This window comes from Athene cunicularia (genome assembly GCF_003259725.1).
Source record: "Athene cunicularia isolate RWA chromosome 5 unlocalized genomic scaffold, athCun1 chr5_part2, whole genome shotgun sequence".
In the NCBI taxonomy this organism is placed as follows: Eukaryota; Metazoa; Chordata; class Aves; order Strigiformes; family Strigidae; genus Athene; species Athene cunicularia.
Genome location: NW_020799102.1, coordinates 9,874,438 through 9,892,301, shown reverse-complemented (window position 1 = coordinate 9,892,301; position 17,864 = coordinate 9,874,438). Strand labels below are relative to the sequence as shown.

Below are 17,864 nucleotides of genomic sequence, written 5' to 3'. Positions count from 1 at the left end.
GGAGGCCACAAACAAGTAAAATGTTTTCCAGTTCTGCACAGAGTGAGACTGGGATCTACGTGCTGACACACTGTATTTTCCACTACAAATGGTTAAGACAACCATAGCTCCAGCTCTCCACGTGCTTGTGCAAGATTTATTTAGTAACTGTGTCTGCAGTACAGTAATTTATTGTGTTGGCACTGTTCCTGAAGGAAAAGTATCCACACCACAAGCAGCACTGTTAACCCTGAAGCACAACCCTCATTAGGCTTCAGAGAGAGGCCATGGAAACTGCACGTGCCCTGCAGTCACTGAAAGTGAGCTTTTCCCCATTATGGCTTAGGCACACTGGCAAGGAAACTTTGATTGCTCTTGGAAAAGCTATTAAAAGGCTAAACAGAGGAATTCAGTTCCAGTGAAGTGAATCTGTCATTTTCTACCATTACTTAATTCACTTCAAAAAGCAAAGTAACACTGATGAACAGCACAGCACTTACTTTAGCATGCACCTGGATGTGACCCAAACATGTCACAAGAAATGTCAAACTCCTGGGGAACACACTGACATAGAACTGGGGGCGGGGGGGGTCTTAGCACAGTGTGGAGGGGACTGGACAAGTTCCCTGGCCTTTTCTGTGCCAAGCTGGAGGCACAGACTAACAGCAATCAATCCAAAGTTCACTTGTCAGATGTTAATATTGAATAAGAGTGCCTTCCAAGTCAAAACTGGAAGAGGATAGAGAGCTTGAGGGGTTGTCAAGCTCGATGTTTAAACTACTCTGTGACATGAAAACAGCTTTTCTACAATAGATACGTATATGGATGCAACACATGGAGCATCCAAGATTTAGGCATTCGGTATGAGCAGATACCAATTTGGATTTTTATCTGAAGCAGGAAGATGCCTGTCACCCAACTGTGCATTCAACAATGCAACTGTCTTCGTCTCCAAGGGTCTCCTTGGATGCAATTCAATGACAACATTAGCAACTGCAGGACAGATCATGTAACAGAGACCTTTGTTAGATCAAAGTAACTGCTCTGTGGCTTTATATTCAGGGAATTCACATGTCAGTAATACCTTCAAACTAACATCAGTCCAATAGATTCTGTTATCAGAGACATCAAAATCCAGAGCAGATGCTTCCTTGACTCCAGTAAGAGGAATAGCAACATCATTATTATTGGTTTCAAGGGAAATCCTATGAATTGCTGCTCTGCTTGTGAAAACTAAGAAGGCTTCGGGAATGATGCAAGTCTTCATGTCACTCAACAGCTCAAGGCCAATGGGACAGGCACACCTGGTCTCCTGGGGTGTAAAGAAACACAGATGGCTGCAGCCTCCGTTGTTCTCTGCACATGAATTAGTTCCTTAAAAAAAAACCAAACAAAACAGATATTGGTGCATTGTGGAGGGAGGGGGAAAGGGGAGGGGGGGAAGGCTGAGCGGAAATGCAGCGCAATTATAATTTTTCAAAAGAAGTTAATGCTATGGGTTGTCAGTAAGGGAATTCTAAAAAAATCCCCAACAATCAAAGCTGTTTCTTTCCTTCTACTCAAGGATTAGGAAGCTAGTCCTATCCCTCCTGTAGTACAAGTAACAGCTACAATCATACCCTTCTAGTTTCCCCAAAGATTAAATCCCTTCACTGAAGGTAGGTAATTACATCCATGTTCAGCTTGGTTATTTTTGGCCAAGTACCCCATCTTTCTATCTCTTTGAAACTACCAATTTTACAAATGTTCAATGATACAAAACAATGCAAAAAGAGATGGATAAGTGCAGTTATTTCCCAGACGTTTAGTTTAAAGCAGAGAAGATTCATCAGCAGTAGCAGTTCCAACAAGATCACCACAGTCTCACACTTTTTTTTTTGTGTGTGAACAACCATGACCAGATGGGGAGGGAATATGGAGGGGAAAAGTAAGGACCAAAAGATAAATGAGTGTCTTTCTCCATCTGCTGGACCCTAGGATTTAGGTATTTAAAAACTGTTGTCTCAAAAAAAAACCCCCCACAAAAAAACCCAAACCTCTCAACCAGGTTTCTTTTAATTTTCCCTTTTTAAGGCATACAAATTTCAGATTGATGCTGTAACTTGCAGCTTGAGGACTTGATTATCCTTCAAGTAGAGCTTCCCAAGAGGCTGGAAATCCATGTACTGGCTGACAGGGTATAATTTCAAAACCTACTTTATGGGATTCTGTTGCAACTATTCTCAGTAATTTTTATAGCTGACCAAGAAATCTGTTTACTGCTGTGCCCAGACTCCAGTGTTCCAGGTCACAGACAGATCTGTGGTGAACATGCATTTCCCAGGAGTTACTGCTGAAGCCAGGAGGCTCTGTGGCATACTCCTCTGCAGAATGCTAGCAGGTGACCGAAAACACTGGCTGCACCTTTCAGCAGATGCAGTGGAAGAACACTGAGCTCCAGCTGCTGATCCCATGTTAAGGGAAAGATTTAACTGTGAAGATTTAAGTATTTAGATGTTTAGGTGAAGATTTAGGTGTTAATAGTTAAATGCCAAGTGCCTTGAGGCAACAACATTCTAATGGCTATTGACTCTGTCTATGCCACCTGATACAGTAAAAAGCATTCTGTTAACTGAACATCACTGGGACTTTGTGGAAAAAAAGAGCAACAGAAAATGGAGTGATTCTGTGAGCACCAGAAGTAATGATTCCCATAGACTGGAGGCAGGAATAAAATTCTTCTCACAAAAATTCAAAGAGTGTACCGGAAGCCATGGAAGACTTATGTCAAATGTCACTAAAAAATGGAAGCCCACACTTCTGTTGCAACACTGTATTTTCCCAACTTTACAAACAATAGCTGCAGTTTTCCTTTAAAATTATTCAAACATATGAGAGCACAGTTATTCTCATAACAAGCGATCAACAGTTGCTTAATGAAGCAAGCCCATCTAGAAGCTACTAGAGATCCATCCTATCATTGCTCATGCTTACCAAATACTTTGGTAACACTTGTTGCTTTAAGGCCCATTAAATCTGGAAGCTGATCAATGATAATGTCTCTGCTAGCCTTTATCTTGTGAACTCTTTCAATGCTTCGTCTCTGCCAGTCAGTCCAGTAGATGTAATCTCCCAGCAGCGTGAACCCAAATATATGTGGAAGCTTATCTTCTAGAAGGGTTTTCCTCATTGTTCCATCAACATTTATGACCTGTGGGATGCATGAGAAAAAAGGAAAAAAATAATCTTCTCTAACACTGGTACAATTAAAATGGCAGTATCAATCATGTTTTGACAACTCCTCTATTTTTTAATGCAGGAACCTCCTGAAATTCAGAGCATGCTTCTTTCAAAACAATGCACCTCTAGGTTTATTGAAAAGAGAATTATATTGGAATGACAAGACTGGAGTGGCTTATCCATTTAAAAACCTAAGCAACATAAATTTAACTTGCATCAGTTCAAAACCTGCAAAGACCACTGCAAAGGGAGTGGGTTTTGGGATGGGATTGAGGTTTAGAAGATTCTTAATCTTTATTCATGTCTTGGTCTCATTACTGAACTCTCTCCTCACAAACCAGGGACTGCTGGAGCGAACTTTGGCACTCACCCATGGGGAACAGAGGCCATCAGAATTCTTCTGGGGCACAAGACCACATAGCACCTGCACTTTCTGAGATTTCATTTTTTTTTATTGTAAAAGAATTAAGTTTTCCTCACTCTTGTGGTAAGACAGATCTTTAAGATGTGGATTAAGTAATGACATATAAATTTGTATCCCTAAAAGTGCAGAGAATAGTACTGGAGAGGGGATAAGCCCCCCAGATACATATACACTATTTGTTAATGATTTCACAGCCAATTACAACAATGATCTCAAGCTACCCCACTTTGCTTGGCTTAAGGAAAGAGATTCATATAGTTTGACACTGATCAATAATTACTGGGCAAGATAGGAATTAAAATGTCCACATACAATTCCCCATGACACATGCTTAAAGTCACCTCCATCAACTACACAAACTGTAATAATCTTTTCAATCATCCAGACATGTCTTATCCGTGGCAAAGAGTGTATATAAGACCCAGGTAAAATATTTGTTACAAATCCCCAGATTCCTTCCCATTACTTCTTGCAATTGGTAGCTGCAATGCAACTACAGTATTTTTAAGATGCTACTTGAAAATTTATACTGTGAGCATCATCAAGTTCAGTATCATTAAAACCAAAATAAAAGACCACAACTTAAGACAATTTATTTTCCAGTGTGATTCAATCAAATCTCCATTTGTTGGTAGAAATGCCTCACAGGTAGCCAACTGCTGTGCTTTAATTTAGGCTACCACAGCTTGTGATTGAGGCTTTAAGTAGTCTCCTCTCTACTATCATTTGATAATTATTTGCTTATTCAGGCTCAAAACACTAAACCTGTACCTTGTAGGTGATTAAGTTGTCTTCACTGGGCAAAGTTTCTATTTGCTTGTGATTTAAAGACTGCTACCGTTATTTCAACACTGTATTCCCCTGACTTAAGTTGCTGAGTGTTTACACAATATTTATTTCTTATTAAAAATGTCTATAACTTAAACACAATGTAATATTAAACCATTAAACGCCTAATAAAATTGTGGGCACTCATAATCAATCATAAGTTTTACCACAATTTAATACAGATATTGTAAAACACAAAGTTGTAAGGCTCTATCCGTACATGGTAAGCAGCAGAAGCACCTACAATTTATTTTGTTAACATGACCAATGACAATCACCACATCTTACTAAATTAGCACAAGAATCTCAGTATGTTCAGCACGTGAATTTCAGTATGTTCACACAGAGCTATTGTAGATATCCAAATAAATAAAAAATGAAATATCTCTTTGAAACCTTGTAATACTTTATAAATTTACGAAAACAACATGCATTTCTTCTGTGACACAATTTGGGTGCATTTCCCCTTCAGAGAAATGCAGATGAGCTGTGGTCACCAATTTTACTATATGAATTTTATCTAGAAAAAAAAGTGGTAAATGATGGCACACTGTATTGGGTTTACATGGCAAGGTTTTGGTAGCGGGGGGGCTACACGGGTGGCTTCTGTGAGAAGGTACTAGAAGCTTCCCCCATGTCCCGCAGAGCCAGTGCCAGCCAGCTCCAAGATGGACCCGCCATGGGCCAAGGCTGAGCCCATCAGCGATGGGGGTAGCGCCTCTGGGATAGCGTAGTTAAAAAGGGGGGAAAACCCAACCTGTGGGAGAGCAATTGCAGCCGTGTGAATATGAGAGAGCAAGAATCTGCAGACACCAAGGTCGGTGAAGAGGAAGGGGCAGGAGGTGCTCCAGGTGCCAGAGCAGAGATTCCCCTGCAGCCCGCGGGGAGAGGGCAGGCTGCGCCCTGCACCATGGAGGTCCCCGGGGGAGCAGAGACCCACCCGCAGCCATCCTCCGCCACCCCACGCCGGAGCAGGGGGTGCCCGAAGGAGGCTGTGACCCCGTGGGCAGCCCACGCTGGAGCAGCTGCTGGCAGGAGCCGTGGCCCCGTGGAGAGGAGCCCACGCTGGGGCAGGTTTGCTGGCAGCACTTGTGACCCCACGGGGGACCCACGCTGGGGGGGTCTGTGCCTGAAGGGCTGCTCCCTGTGGCGGGGACCCACGGGAAGATGCTGCAGCCCCGGGGGAACAACCCACGTGGGAGAAGTTCGTGGAGCACTGTCTCCCGTGGGAGGAAGCCCACACGGGAGCAGGGAAGAGTGTGAGGAGTCCCCCCGGGGAGGAAGCAGTGGCAGAGACACGGGTGATGGACTGACTGCAACCCCCATCCCTGCCCCCTGTGCTGCTGGGGGCCAGGAGGGAGAGAAAACTGAGTAAAAATAAACACAGGAAGAAGAGAGGGGTGGAGGGAAGGTGTTTTTAAGATTTGGTTTTATTTCTCATTATCCTACTCTGATTTGATTGGCAATAAATTAATTTCTCTGAGTCTGTCTTGCCTGTGATTTTGAATTGGTGTGTGACCTCCTTGTCCTTATCTTCACCCATGAACCTTTTGTTGTATTTTCTCTCCCCTGTCCAGCTGAGGAGGGGAGTGACAGAGCGACTTTGGTGGGCACCTGGTGTCCAGCCAAAGTCAACCCAGCACACACGGGACACGCACCAGATCACTAGATCTTCCAGCCACCACCAGCCAAACAGCAGAGGTGAGCAGTGAACTGCTGCACCCTGTGCTATGCACAGAAATCATCACTAGAACACAGTCTATCGTGCAACTCCAGAGTGCAGATGTCTTCAGCCGCAGAGGAAAACAACTCCACGAGAACTTTAAGACTATCTAGCAGCCTATGTGAAGTTCAACACATGCTATAACGTAAACCTCTGGATTCCTTCCAGACAAAAAGCCTCCTGCTGGAGACAGTTAAAAATAGCACTGGCATTCCTGAAAACTAAGTTTCAGCAGAGTTTTGTGTCAGCCCATCAACCTACAATTCTTCTATTACTTGATGAAGTAGCAGAGGCTGAAGATTAATGTTTCTTTATTTTGTTAAGCTGAGTACATTTTTTTAAAAAAGACTGTATCTGCGGTTAAAAGCCAAATGGTTCTGCAATTATCTCATTACATCATGTCCAGGCAAACCCCAAATGCTCACTTATTTAAAACAGTATCAATCCCACAGGCAATACTGTGGGTTCAAAAGTTCATCATGCATTCTCAGGTGCTGGAGCCAAACTGGTGCCACAGTAAGTAAACAAGACACCATTTCCTTTACAACAATGCCTCAGCAGGATGATGATCAGACTACCACGTTTCCAACTACTTTTACAGATCTGGACAGTAAAAGTATTAATTCAAATACTAGAGCTGCTGCCTAAAACACACCAGACGAAGACTGGATCCAAGGATGCAGAAACTCCCACTATTTAAGGCCATGCACATCTGTGGGTGCTGCAGATGCCATGAAGCTGTTGAACTTCATGAACCTCATGAAGTTCAGTATCAACAGGGGCTGGGGGATGAAGGCATTGAGCAGCCCTGGGGAGAAGGACTTGGGGGTACTGGTGGACAAAAAATTGGGCATGAGCTGGCAACATGCAGCCACAGCCCAGAAAGCCAACCATATCCTGGGCTGCAGATGCAGCAGCGTGGCCAGCAGGCCGAGGGGAGGCCATTCTCACCCCCTGTGCTGCTCTCGTGAGCCCCCCCCTGCAGTGCTGTGGGGGCTCTGGGATCCCCAGCACAGGACAGACATGGATCTGTTGGAGCGGATCCAGAGGAGGCCACAAAAATGACCAGAGGGCTGCAACAGCTCTCCCATGAAGAAAGGCTCAGAGAGTTGGGGTTGTTCAGCCTGGAGAAGAGAAAGCTCTGGGGAAACATTGCTACATAATACAGCTATTCAAGCCTAACAAAAATAAATAACATAATATAAAATGCCTAATGGCTTATATTTTGGCTAAGGCGGTGATGGAATAAGTGTTTGCTCTCTCCCTCCCAAACATCCCTCACCCCAGTCCTGTGTGCAGAACACCTATGAATCCAAGCAGGCTTCCCTTGGATGCAGAAGGGTAGCTGTGACACTGAGGATTTTTCTGTGCCGTGGGGAAACGAGCCCTCTTAGTGGTAGCTAATTCATGGCAACAGGCAGAAAATGCTAAATAACGGTGAGACTATCTTTTAGTAGCAACCAGGACAAAGCTGGAACAGTGAACTGTCCCATGCAGTTCAGTAAAGGTACATACACATAGTCTTTACTTCAAAAATCCCTGCCATCCATCTTCCTAAAGATTCACCTCTACTCTAGCATATTAAACCAAAATCATGAGAACACAAAGTAAAAATCTACAAACAGGCCTCATAATATGGCCAAAAGCCCAACTCCTTTCACTAAAATGGCACAGCTAATACCATATTAACTCATCATTTAATATAGAAACGATGTGTAGCCTACTGACTGCAGCCAAAGGGAAGCTGTTATGGAACATTCCTTGTCATTTATCACAAAAAACCCTAGAATAGGCTTTTTTCTACTCATGGTCTTCATCCTCTCTCTATAATTGATAAATGGATGTCAGCCTGGGTCAAAGGATAAATGCAACACTAAATCTGCTGTCCTTTCCATATGAAACACTGAAAGCCTCCCTTGAACACAGGCACACACTAAAAAAAACCCTGATTAGTTTTAAGACTTCAGTGACAAATCTCCTAATGAGGCACTGCCAAGCTCAGCTAAAATTTGTTGTGGGCAAAATGAAGTCAACATCAAAAGCCTTAATGAACTGAATTACACAAAAAACATGATAAGGTGATAAGGTGTGATTTTTTTTTTTTAAGATGCTGCTGCAGTGCATGCAAAATGATTTAACAAATATTTCCAAATATAACACTCAAAAGCTCTTGGCTGTTTGAAGAAGATTAAAGTAAAACAATGCAATTAAATTCTGCACATCAGTGTGATTCATGTAGTCAAGTTATATTTCAGGTGCATCTGTGAAAAAAAGACTATTCAGCATAAATATGGGATGTCTTTTGACAGAACAACAAAGAGAACTCTGACACCTTGCTCCTATATTCAATTCATTAAGATAAAACAAAATGTAGTCAGCTGCTACAGACAAAGCTGTAGTCAAATGGAAATCAATTCCTGGGCTGAGCTAAATCACTCTGTTAGCAGTAAGCAGACATAGCAGGTTGGCAATGGCAAAATAACTTGTCTGCCATATTATGAGGAGACCCCTGTGGCAGGCTTGTGAGTCTATGACTCCTCTCTTGTGGATCCATTCTTCTTCCTCTGTGGAAAAGGAAAGCTACACTTTCTTTTGCTGTGAGGGTGACTGAGAACTGGAACAGGTTGCCCAGGGAGGTTGTGGAGTCTCCATCCTTAGAGATATTCAAGAGCTGTCTGGTCACAGTTCTGGGCAACTGTCTTTAGGTGGCCCTGTTTGAGCAGGGGGCTTGGACCAGATGACCTCCAGAGTTCCCTGTCAACCTCAACCAGTCTGTGATTCTGTGAAAGGCTTCTAACAGTTCTCACCAGAAGACCCTAAGCAGGCATCTCAAGTGAACAAAGCCCAGTCGTCTTTAGCTGGAGAGAGAATTTGTGAGACAGGTCATGTGGGTGGTAGTCAACAGGGAAAGAAAAAGACAAAGAAAAATGGAGAGAAGTGGAAAACTCTGGAGGGTAAAGAAGCCTGCCCCAAAAAGGTAAGAGTGAAGCAGCTGCAAGTAATCTGTACCACAGACTATAATCTGATGAGTATGAGCCATTCATTAACATGTCCAACCGCTGAAGCACAACCACCTTTCATCAATGCTTTGGGATAAAAGTGAACTCTTTTTTTTTTTTTTCCTGGTCTGAAGGGGCTTAATGCCAGGCATGTACTGGCAGACCATGGCAAGCACACAGGAGAATAACATTAAAACAAACAGTACCAGAACCCATGTATCAAAAAAAGGGTGGGGATGGACAGACAACAGACCTATCTGGCCATTTTCCAGAAAAATAGACTACCTGAGTCTCTCAGCAATCTCTTACCTCAAACACATGAGTGAGACTCGAAAATTTAGAAAGCAGTTCCTCACTGTTGTCAATAATTTCTGGTCACCTTGACAGTATTTAGGCTACCTGGTAAAACTGCCTCATAAATAAAATTCTTCAGGCTTCTACTGTTATTACATTTCATGGATTAATCCTACATGTACTATTGTGGCTCCTCTTTCAGATCATTCTCATTTCAGTAAGTTTTGACATTGATGTACATTTTTATTAATATTTTTGGAACTCTCATATCGCTTAGGTGTTAGTGTTGCTTGCCAACGGCAAACTATCAGCACCCACTTACATTTAGAATAAGCTATGAACCAAGAGAGCACGAAGAATGAATTGATACAACAACATGAGTGAAACACCCCTACTGAAATGTGGGTAACAATTTTCCATTTGCATACGCACAGTGACATACCACCACCCTTTCCTTACATATTCTTTTCCTTTCTTTAACAGACATTTCTTCATTTCTCACTGCAGAACACGCAATTTTACCTTGTTGAGGATAGAGCATGACAAGATACTTCTCTGTTCTGATCTTATGATCTTTCATAATACAAAAGCCACTTTGAGACCCTCAGTAAAGAGAATTCCAAGAAGGATTACTGAATGTCAGTACTCTTTTTGGCAGCCTTCCCTCACAAGTACCTTTACAGCCTCCTAAAGCTAAAGCACGGCAGTGAGAACAAACCATACCCACTGCTAGGCTCTGTCTCACAGCTGTGGTTGCACGCTAGGGCTGGTAGGGCACCCAGGCCTGTCCTACAGGCAGGCAAAACGTAGTAGCTGGTGCGTAATGCCAAAATAAAGCCATTGGTAAAAGAGCTCATGCTCCAACTTTTTTTGATAGTCTTACACACAGAAAGAAATTCTCAAAAATCTAGCAATGTCGGCTTCTGGATGGGATACTCAAACCCCATTTGTTCCAAATGCAGCAACTCCAGCACATTTTCTTTACTAATTTGTTGTTTCATATAAATTCAAATCTGTACTTACAAATGAATGTTAGACAGTTAAGTAATGACTTGTTAAAAAAAAACCCACAACAAAACAACCAACCACCTACAAAGATGTCATGCAACACAGTATAAATTTACATTACAAAGAATAGTCTATAGTGATCTCCCATTTTCTCTGAGAATAATATAAACAAATATATTCTTATCCTTGTGCCCGTATTATCACCATGTGATGCGGTTACTTATTTGAAGTGTTGATCTGTTCATATTTTTCCATATCAATTCATCACCACACCTGATTTTCTCCTAGGACTTCACAAAACCTTATTAGTTCCAGAGAGAGTATTGCATTTTCAGACAGACTTTTCAAAACACGAGCACATGTAATAAGCTCTAACAGATACTGATCGATGGATACATTTCTTCTTGTTGGAAAGGTTGTGTTAATATGACTGTGATTTTGAACCCCCTTATATTTTATAAACCTCATCTAGGAGCAGCTAATGTTCTCCATATGAGTTACATCAGCCTGACATTTCCAGAACTTTGTTCTGCTTACAGGATATCAAAGGATTAAGGGTGCAGCTGGTCAATTCTGCAACTTATCTCTCATAAGCAGGAACACAACAGCATGCTGTGAAACTCCTTAAAAGGGGAAAAGTTAAAGCACAAACACTCTCAAAGTAATTTATGGCAACTGGTGGCTAGACCCTAAAGCATAGAGGATCTACTGAATTAGTATTTAAGTTTTATTTTTAGGTAGAAGTTGCTTATTTAATAAACTTCAGGGAAATTTTAACTTCCGTAAATACTTTTTCATTCTGAAATGTTGACCACCATGAGTTAAGTTTAAAGGGGCATGCAACAACTCTGAAATTTAGCTAACATCCATTATGAAAACAATATGCCATTGTAACTTCTAGTTAAGGTGAAGAAGAATTTAAACTTTTTACAGTAATAATTTAAAAACACACATATCTTTAATTTTTCTTACTTCTCTCCTGACTTCCCTTTTCTTCAATGGGATTTGAATAATCTTCTAAAATCTTTACTCTCTCCCTTCCCAACCCAAGCATCTTTCCAACTCTATAGACAGCTAAAAGTCTGTGGAAATAGCACATCATATAAATATTTACTATGCCGTACTCCTGCTGATGAAATTGGGACTGCAAGCACATTTATAACCTATATGTACAACATGTAGGAAAGACAAAAAAAAAATAATCAAATAATAAGCTTGATATGAGAAGAAATTGATGGTAAATTTTTGAGTCCAAAAGCAAATCAGCAATCTCAGTAGCAACAAGAATTCCTTAAAAAGTCCAAAGGATATCAAGAATAACAGCTACACTTGATCTTGAAGTAGAAAATGACATCAGTGCTGGTCAGCCTTTCCAAAGAAAAGACCCTGTCCAATGTTACCATGCTTACATTAACTTGCAATGAAATAAAAATTAAGCTGAATGTAGTATTTACTACTCCTATTTTTCTCCTTTTTGTTTGCTTACCCAAATACAGGTGGAGTTAAAAGGTTTTTTTAGAAATCATCTTTTATCTTATGGACAATGAGAAGTCCGTGAAAAATTGATTGAGAAATGCTGGTCTAGTTACGACCTCCTCTTGTGGTCTTTCCATCTCTGCTTTGCACACAATCCTAGGTCTCATGCAGTCAACTCTGTCCACAGTAAATGAAGTTTAAGATAGAAGTGTTTTGTCCAGCATAGTGGGACCTCTTGCTCAGAACTCAGCTTCTTAGTCTTGCCTTGGAGAACCATGACATTTTCATTTTCTTAACCTTACCGCAGTGCAATTATCAGAAACCACTTGTAGCTCTTCACATTCTCTTCATACTGTGATAGGCACATACAGAGCTTCAGACAGCCAAATGATGAATCCTTTATGCTCTGAGTCACCAGAAGCATCAAATATGGAAATTCCATTGGAAGTCAAAGGTTAAAATAATACTCTAGATTACTTGACATGTCCATCATGGCACTACACCATGAATATGGATGCTTTTATCCTCATTTAATAATGGATTAGCCAAGTCTTATCTACCTCCCTTAGTTATTCTTCAGAAATCGAATCAAAGTTCTCTCATTAAACAAATATTTCTCTCGAGGGAGGCAGATGAAATACTAATCCAATGCAAATACAACCAAAGGCAGCGGGCAATACAATGCCTCCTTGGAGGAAGGCAATGAATGTCTAAGGACTCCTGTATGCATCTACAAATACTCATTCAGTTGCTCATCTCAAGAAGTCTCCTGGACCAAGTAAACAGAAAATTCTGATCATGATTCCCTTCTACTTGTACCATTTATAGAAACACTGCATTAGATTAATCCAATAAACGCAGTCTTACATACCACTATGTAGGGTGTATGTCAGCAAAGCACAAGTAAAAGCCATGCACAGAAACCTAAATAAACCTAAACCACAGTTAGCTGAAGTATCAGCAGCTGTACAGAGTCCAGGCTAAGATACTGTGATAACATGACTACACTGCTAGTTCCTGCAGAACAGAGCCAGGTACCTTAGCACAGCAAGCTCTGATACATGCAAGACCTCTGACAGCTGAAATGTACCTGCTGAAAGAACAGATTATGGCAAGACTCCTCCTGCCTGCACTCCACTGTCACTTGGGATAAGCAATACTATCAATCATATTTATTTGAGACACTATTAATATTAGTAAGATATGCGAGGTAGCCTTCAGAGAGTTTATCAGATGGTCTCCAGTCCCTGCAAATGGTTAAAAAGGCAAACATAACTTCTGGCCAACACAATCTTGATCTGTTTTCAAATAAAGCTACCTCTCCTTCTCAGGCCAAAGCCCGGCAGGACAGACAGACCGTTAAAGGATGTTCTGAAGATCAGCCCATGAGGTTCAGCGCAGGAAACCAAGTCCTGCACAGCCGAAGGCCCCGTCTCTCATGACTGTGGTACAGAGTATGTTTTGTGGTGCTGCACAGGAAGGGTGCCACGACTTCTGCAGTCAAAACTCAAACTGTCTTGTGGAGTAAACGTAACACAGAAAGATGTTCCATTACATTGCTCTCTTCAGCAGCCTTCTCAAGAGGTCAGACCATCACCTGAATTGCCCAGAACTTACACTTTTCATGTAGATCTCACAATAGTAAGAGCTAACTGGCTTTTTCACCAGATGACCTCAGCATACTTTAACAAAAAAGAAAATAAACCCCTCTTGTTCTCCTGACAGGACGAGGTATAGGAAAGAAGTTGCCTTCAATCATCAAGCAACACAGAACTCGAGAGACTCAAGGGCCAATCTAACATTGCATTCACCGCCCCACAGTGTCTCCCTTCCCATGCTGAGGTTAAGTGAGAGCATTTCCCAGGTAGAATAACATTTCGAGTGAGGTTAATGTGCAATATTTTCCACCTACTGGAAGGAAAATAAATAAATAAATAAATAGCCTCCCTATGGTTCATATACAGGGCTGGTTTCACTGAAGAGAATATAAATTCTTCAGTCCATATCACGCAGCTTCTTTTCAAACCAAGGCTGTAGGCCTGATCAGCAGAGAGAGAGAGATGTGTAGAAGGCTCCTTAGAGCAGATCTAAGCAAGGTTGTTCATCAAGACCTTCCTAGATCAAACTAATATGAAATAGTGGAGTCAAGAGTTTAGCCAAAATTTAGGATGTCCTTTTAGCTTACAAGACAGGGTTTTTTTTAGGGCACAATTCCTTGTACCCCAACATAAGTAAATAAAAGAGCTATATTTAGCATCTACTGATAGGAGAAGAGCAGACATACACAACGTCTTCAGGAAGTTAGCTACGGTCAACTACAACCTGCAAGCTGCTTCTCTGTCTTTATCAGGCTGGTCTAAGGTTATAGTTCAGAACTCCACTCCAAAAGAAAAGTACCTAAGAGTCCCTTCTATCCAAAGCTGAGCAGTTAACTCAGGTATCAGGAGGATGATTTGGGTTTATGACTCAAATATCAGACAAAGATGGGTCCCAGTGTGCAAACTCAAGTCAGTCACCAAATCCCTCCAAACATTATTTCTCCATGTGCATCACATGGATAAAATTTCTTCTTTTCCGAACCCTGCCTTGTCTGTTCAAGCTGCTTTTCAATACCAAAGAAAGGAGCCAAGCTAATATATCTTTCAAAGCACAGCTTAAAATTTGGCAGGCAGTTGCTGCTCAGGCCAGTTCAAGCAGATGCCACCTTGCCTTTGGCCCCTCATTCCCCTATTCACACTGACACCTTCTTGCCATGTCAGCACAACTACTTGTGTGGCAGAAAGCATATCAGACTGAAAAATGTAAATCTTTTTGGCTGATTATTTTTCAGCTGGATCAGTTCCCTGCTCTGGTTTTCCACGTGGCTGCACAGACTGCTATGCCACCCAGAACAGAGCAGGAACACACTCTGAGAGAGGGAGGCAGGGACTGCCTGCAGGCACTGATGGAACTTGCACAACATCATCTTCAGTCATGTAACAGACCCACGGGAAAAGAATGTCTTTATAGTGTGCCTCACTGGGGAATGTGAGGAGTTCTTTCCTTTTGAAACAGTAGAAGTGATTTTACACTTAAAATTAATTGGGGGACATACTCTAAAATAATAAATACATTAAATAATTTAAGACTTCTATGTTATATAGTTGATAAACGTACCTTAGAGGGCTGACAGTTAATTAGAAACAAATCATAAAGCTTGTGCTCTCTTAGTCCTATGCAAATGTCCCTAAGACTTACATTTAATGTGAAGTCAGCACTATTTGAAGACAATCCCATGTAAAAGGGGCAAAATACAATCTGTGCATGCGACTGAGTCACCCACAGGGAATGTCTGCAAAGCCAAGCAATAAAAACCAGCCCAGCACCACCACTCACCTGTGATCTGCCCACTAACGATTCTCTCCTGCAATAACTAAAATCCAAAACTCCAGGCTCACTTTCAAATTATTATGTGTGAAAGGTGAGGAGCCTGATGACAGGGCATCAGTTTTTCTACCCTGAACTTGCAGAGGAGGCAAGGATTCCTCCTGCTTGCACTCCCAGATTTATCTTTCTGCCCTATATTCCCTTGAGCTTGAAAACACTGGATTAGGTAGGGCAAAACATCATCTTCCCAAACAGACATTGCAACATGATGCTTCTAAGCCTAGAAGGGTTCAACAGAAAACCAGGATTCAACTTTAAAGGGGTGGGGAGGGAAAAATCTCTGAATTTGAACTATAATTTTTAAAAAGAACTCATTCATGACAGTATTTCCCTCCCTGAAGGACAGCACAACTAAAAACCTGATATTACAGGAGACTGGGCTTACAAGAAAGACAATGAAACATCAGTGGCTGTATTTTTCTGCTTTTGGATTGGAGGGCTTGTTTTTAGAAGGATGACTATTTCTAAAATAGTTATGTCTGTAGCATACAAGCAACTGCAACCATGGCATCCCAGGCTAGAACAACAGTGATGAAGTAGTAGATTAAAAAATAAAGCATTTCATGTGAGCCACAAATACACTAAGACTACATTTTAATATAGGTAAAGGGCAAAGACAGAAATGTTGATCACTGAACTCTTGGCTCCAGGCATCCAAAATGATTGGATCAATTGTTGCCCTGTTCCCATGTCAAGGGAAAACTCCTGAGCTTAAAAACATTTGGAAGATGAGAAAGCAGTTCAGGTAGATAGCATACGCATACCCATCTTTTCCTCTTCTGTAGATACCTGTTTTGGTTCACTGCTGGAGTCAGATACTAGGAGCAGGACTTCAGCCTGACTCCAGATGCCCTTTTTTAAGTTCTAACTCAATAATGCAATAGGAAGTCCTGAAAGGAACAAGAAGTAAAAGTTGACTTAGAAAGAAAGACTGGAAATGGTAATTTGAGCAAAGTTTTTCCTACCTTCTGATCCTAATTAGGAGGAGAAGAATCACCAAATTAGAATTCTCTCTGCCCCTGAGCTCAAGTATGATTTTAGCAGTACTCATGCTCTCAAGTAAGAGAGTGGGATCACAGGAGACCATCAGCTGCACCCACTTCTCCTTGTCGAGATCTTATTAATGCCTCTTCAAACAATGTAACTCTCAAGTACGAGAGACAGATAGTTGGAACTGATTAAGGCAAACCCAAAGCTGTGTCTCTCATTAGTAGTAGGCAGACCTTGCATCTAGACTGGACGTGACATTTCTGGTTCGTAATACTTTCAATAGATAGAGAAATAAGAGGTGGAAAGGAAGGGAGAATTGGAGAAATGCAAATACTGCGCAATACTAAAAACTCTGGGGGAAGTCTGCCAACTACGATATGCATGTACAGCAGTGAGCACAACGGCATTCAACTTCAATGCAACTTTTATGTGCTACTGTAACATAAAGGCATAACCCTACTACAGCACTTGTTTGTGTGGGTATCTTTAAGGATATATGGCATTACACTGCTTTTTTTTTTTTTTTTTTTTTTTTAAATTTCATGTTGCTGCCATCTGTCACCCAGAGGGGTTTGGCCAGTTTAGTTATTTATGGAATAGCCAAACAGAAAAGGCAGACTGTTAATAACGAGATAGCACTGCCAGGAAGTAGTTGTGAATGGTGTATTCAAAACTCTACTAGAGAAGAACTGTAAGCAGATTTCAGATGAACAGTTTTAATGAAAATAGATGGCATATCCTAAGTATTTCAAATAGTACCCAGAGACAGAGGGAATTAAGATTTAACAATTAGAACTTCTGCTCATGCCACTGCTGTTGTTCTGACACAAACAGATTACACACCCAGATTCATTTTGGGAATACGATTTAAAATAATAATTAATTTTCTTTAGAAGAATGAATGCAAGCCCCTCGATACCCGGTTGGTGTGCCATCTCTGTGTGATTCATTTGGCTTTGAAAACCAGAAGCATCGTTACGCATCTGATTGCGGAATATTACAGTTTAATAGATCTGAATGCAGTAGGTAGAAATAAAAGTTTCTGTAGCCCCTGCAATCAGATTAGGCAGCATCTTACTTAAGTTTTAAAAATGAAATTCCTGCTATTTTTGTCACCAGGGAAAATTCTCAGATATGTAAATCACTAAAACTGCTCCACATGTTTCAGTAGAATTCATGCCATGTCTAAAAGCAAAAAATAAAACAAGGAAATCCTTCCCAGATATAAAAACTCTTACTACCTATTGTTTTTCCCAGATTTAAGCATCATTTCCTGTTATATACCAGAGTACTTAACGTTAATTCACTGCTATCATGTCATTTTTATGGGCATTTTCAAGAGTTCAAGTGATAGCATGTTGATCATTTTAGCAATTCTTAGCTTTCAAGCAGCTCCTGTTTTCTCTGAAATTGAAAATATCCAATAGAAATTCCATGGGCACATTCACCATTCTGTCGTATAAATTACGATCTTTGAACACATTTCAGGAAAAAGTGT

At 41.1% G+C, this 17,864-nt stretch overlaps 1 protein-coding gene across 2 annotated transcripts in view; it reads right to left on the bottom strand.

Annotated features, from left to right (window-relative positions):
• The window catches only part of LRP5 (LDL receptor related protein 5), a 126,209-nt gene that overhangs the window by 37,120 nt on the left and 71,225 nt on the right, over nucleotides 1-17,864 (bottom strand). The window contains exons 7-8 of one of the 2 annotated variants that reach the window (XM_026850575.1): nucleotides 2,953-3,169; nucleotides 1,064-1,353 (exon numbers count right to left, since the gene is read on the bottom strand). In XM_026850575.1, coding sequence (XP_026706376.1) covers nucleotides 1,064-1,353; nucleotides 2,953-3,169 — 507 coding nt within the window. Of the gene's footprint in view, nucleotides 1-1,063; nucleotides 1,354-2,952; nucleotides 3,172-17,864 lie in introns of both variants that reach the window. The other variant, XM_026850576.1, reaches the window with a different exon arrangement.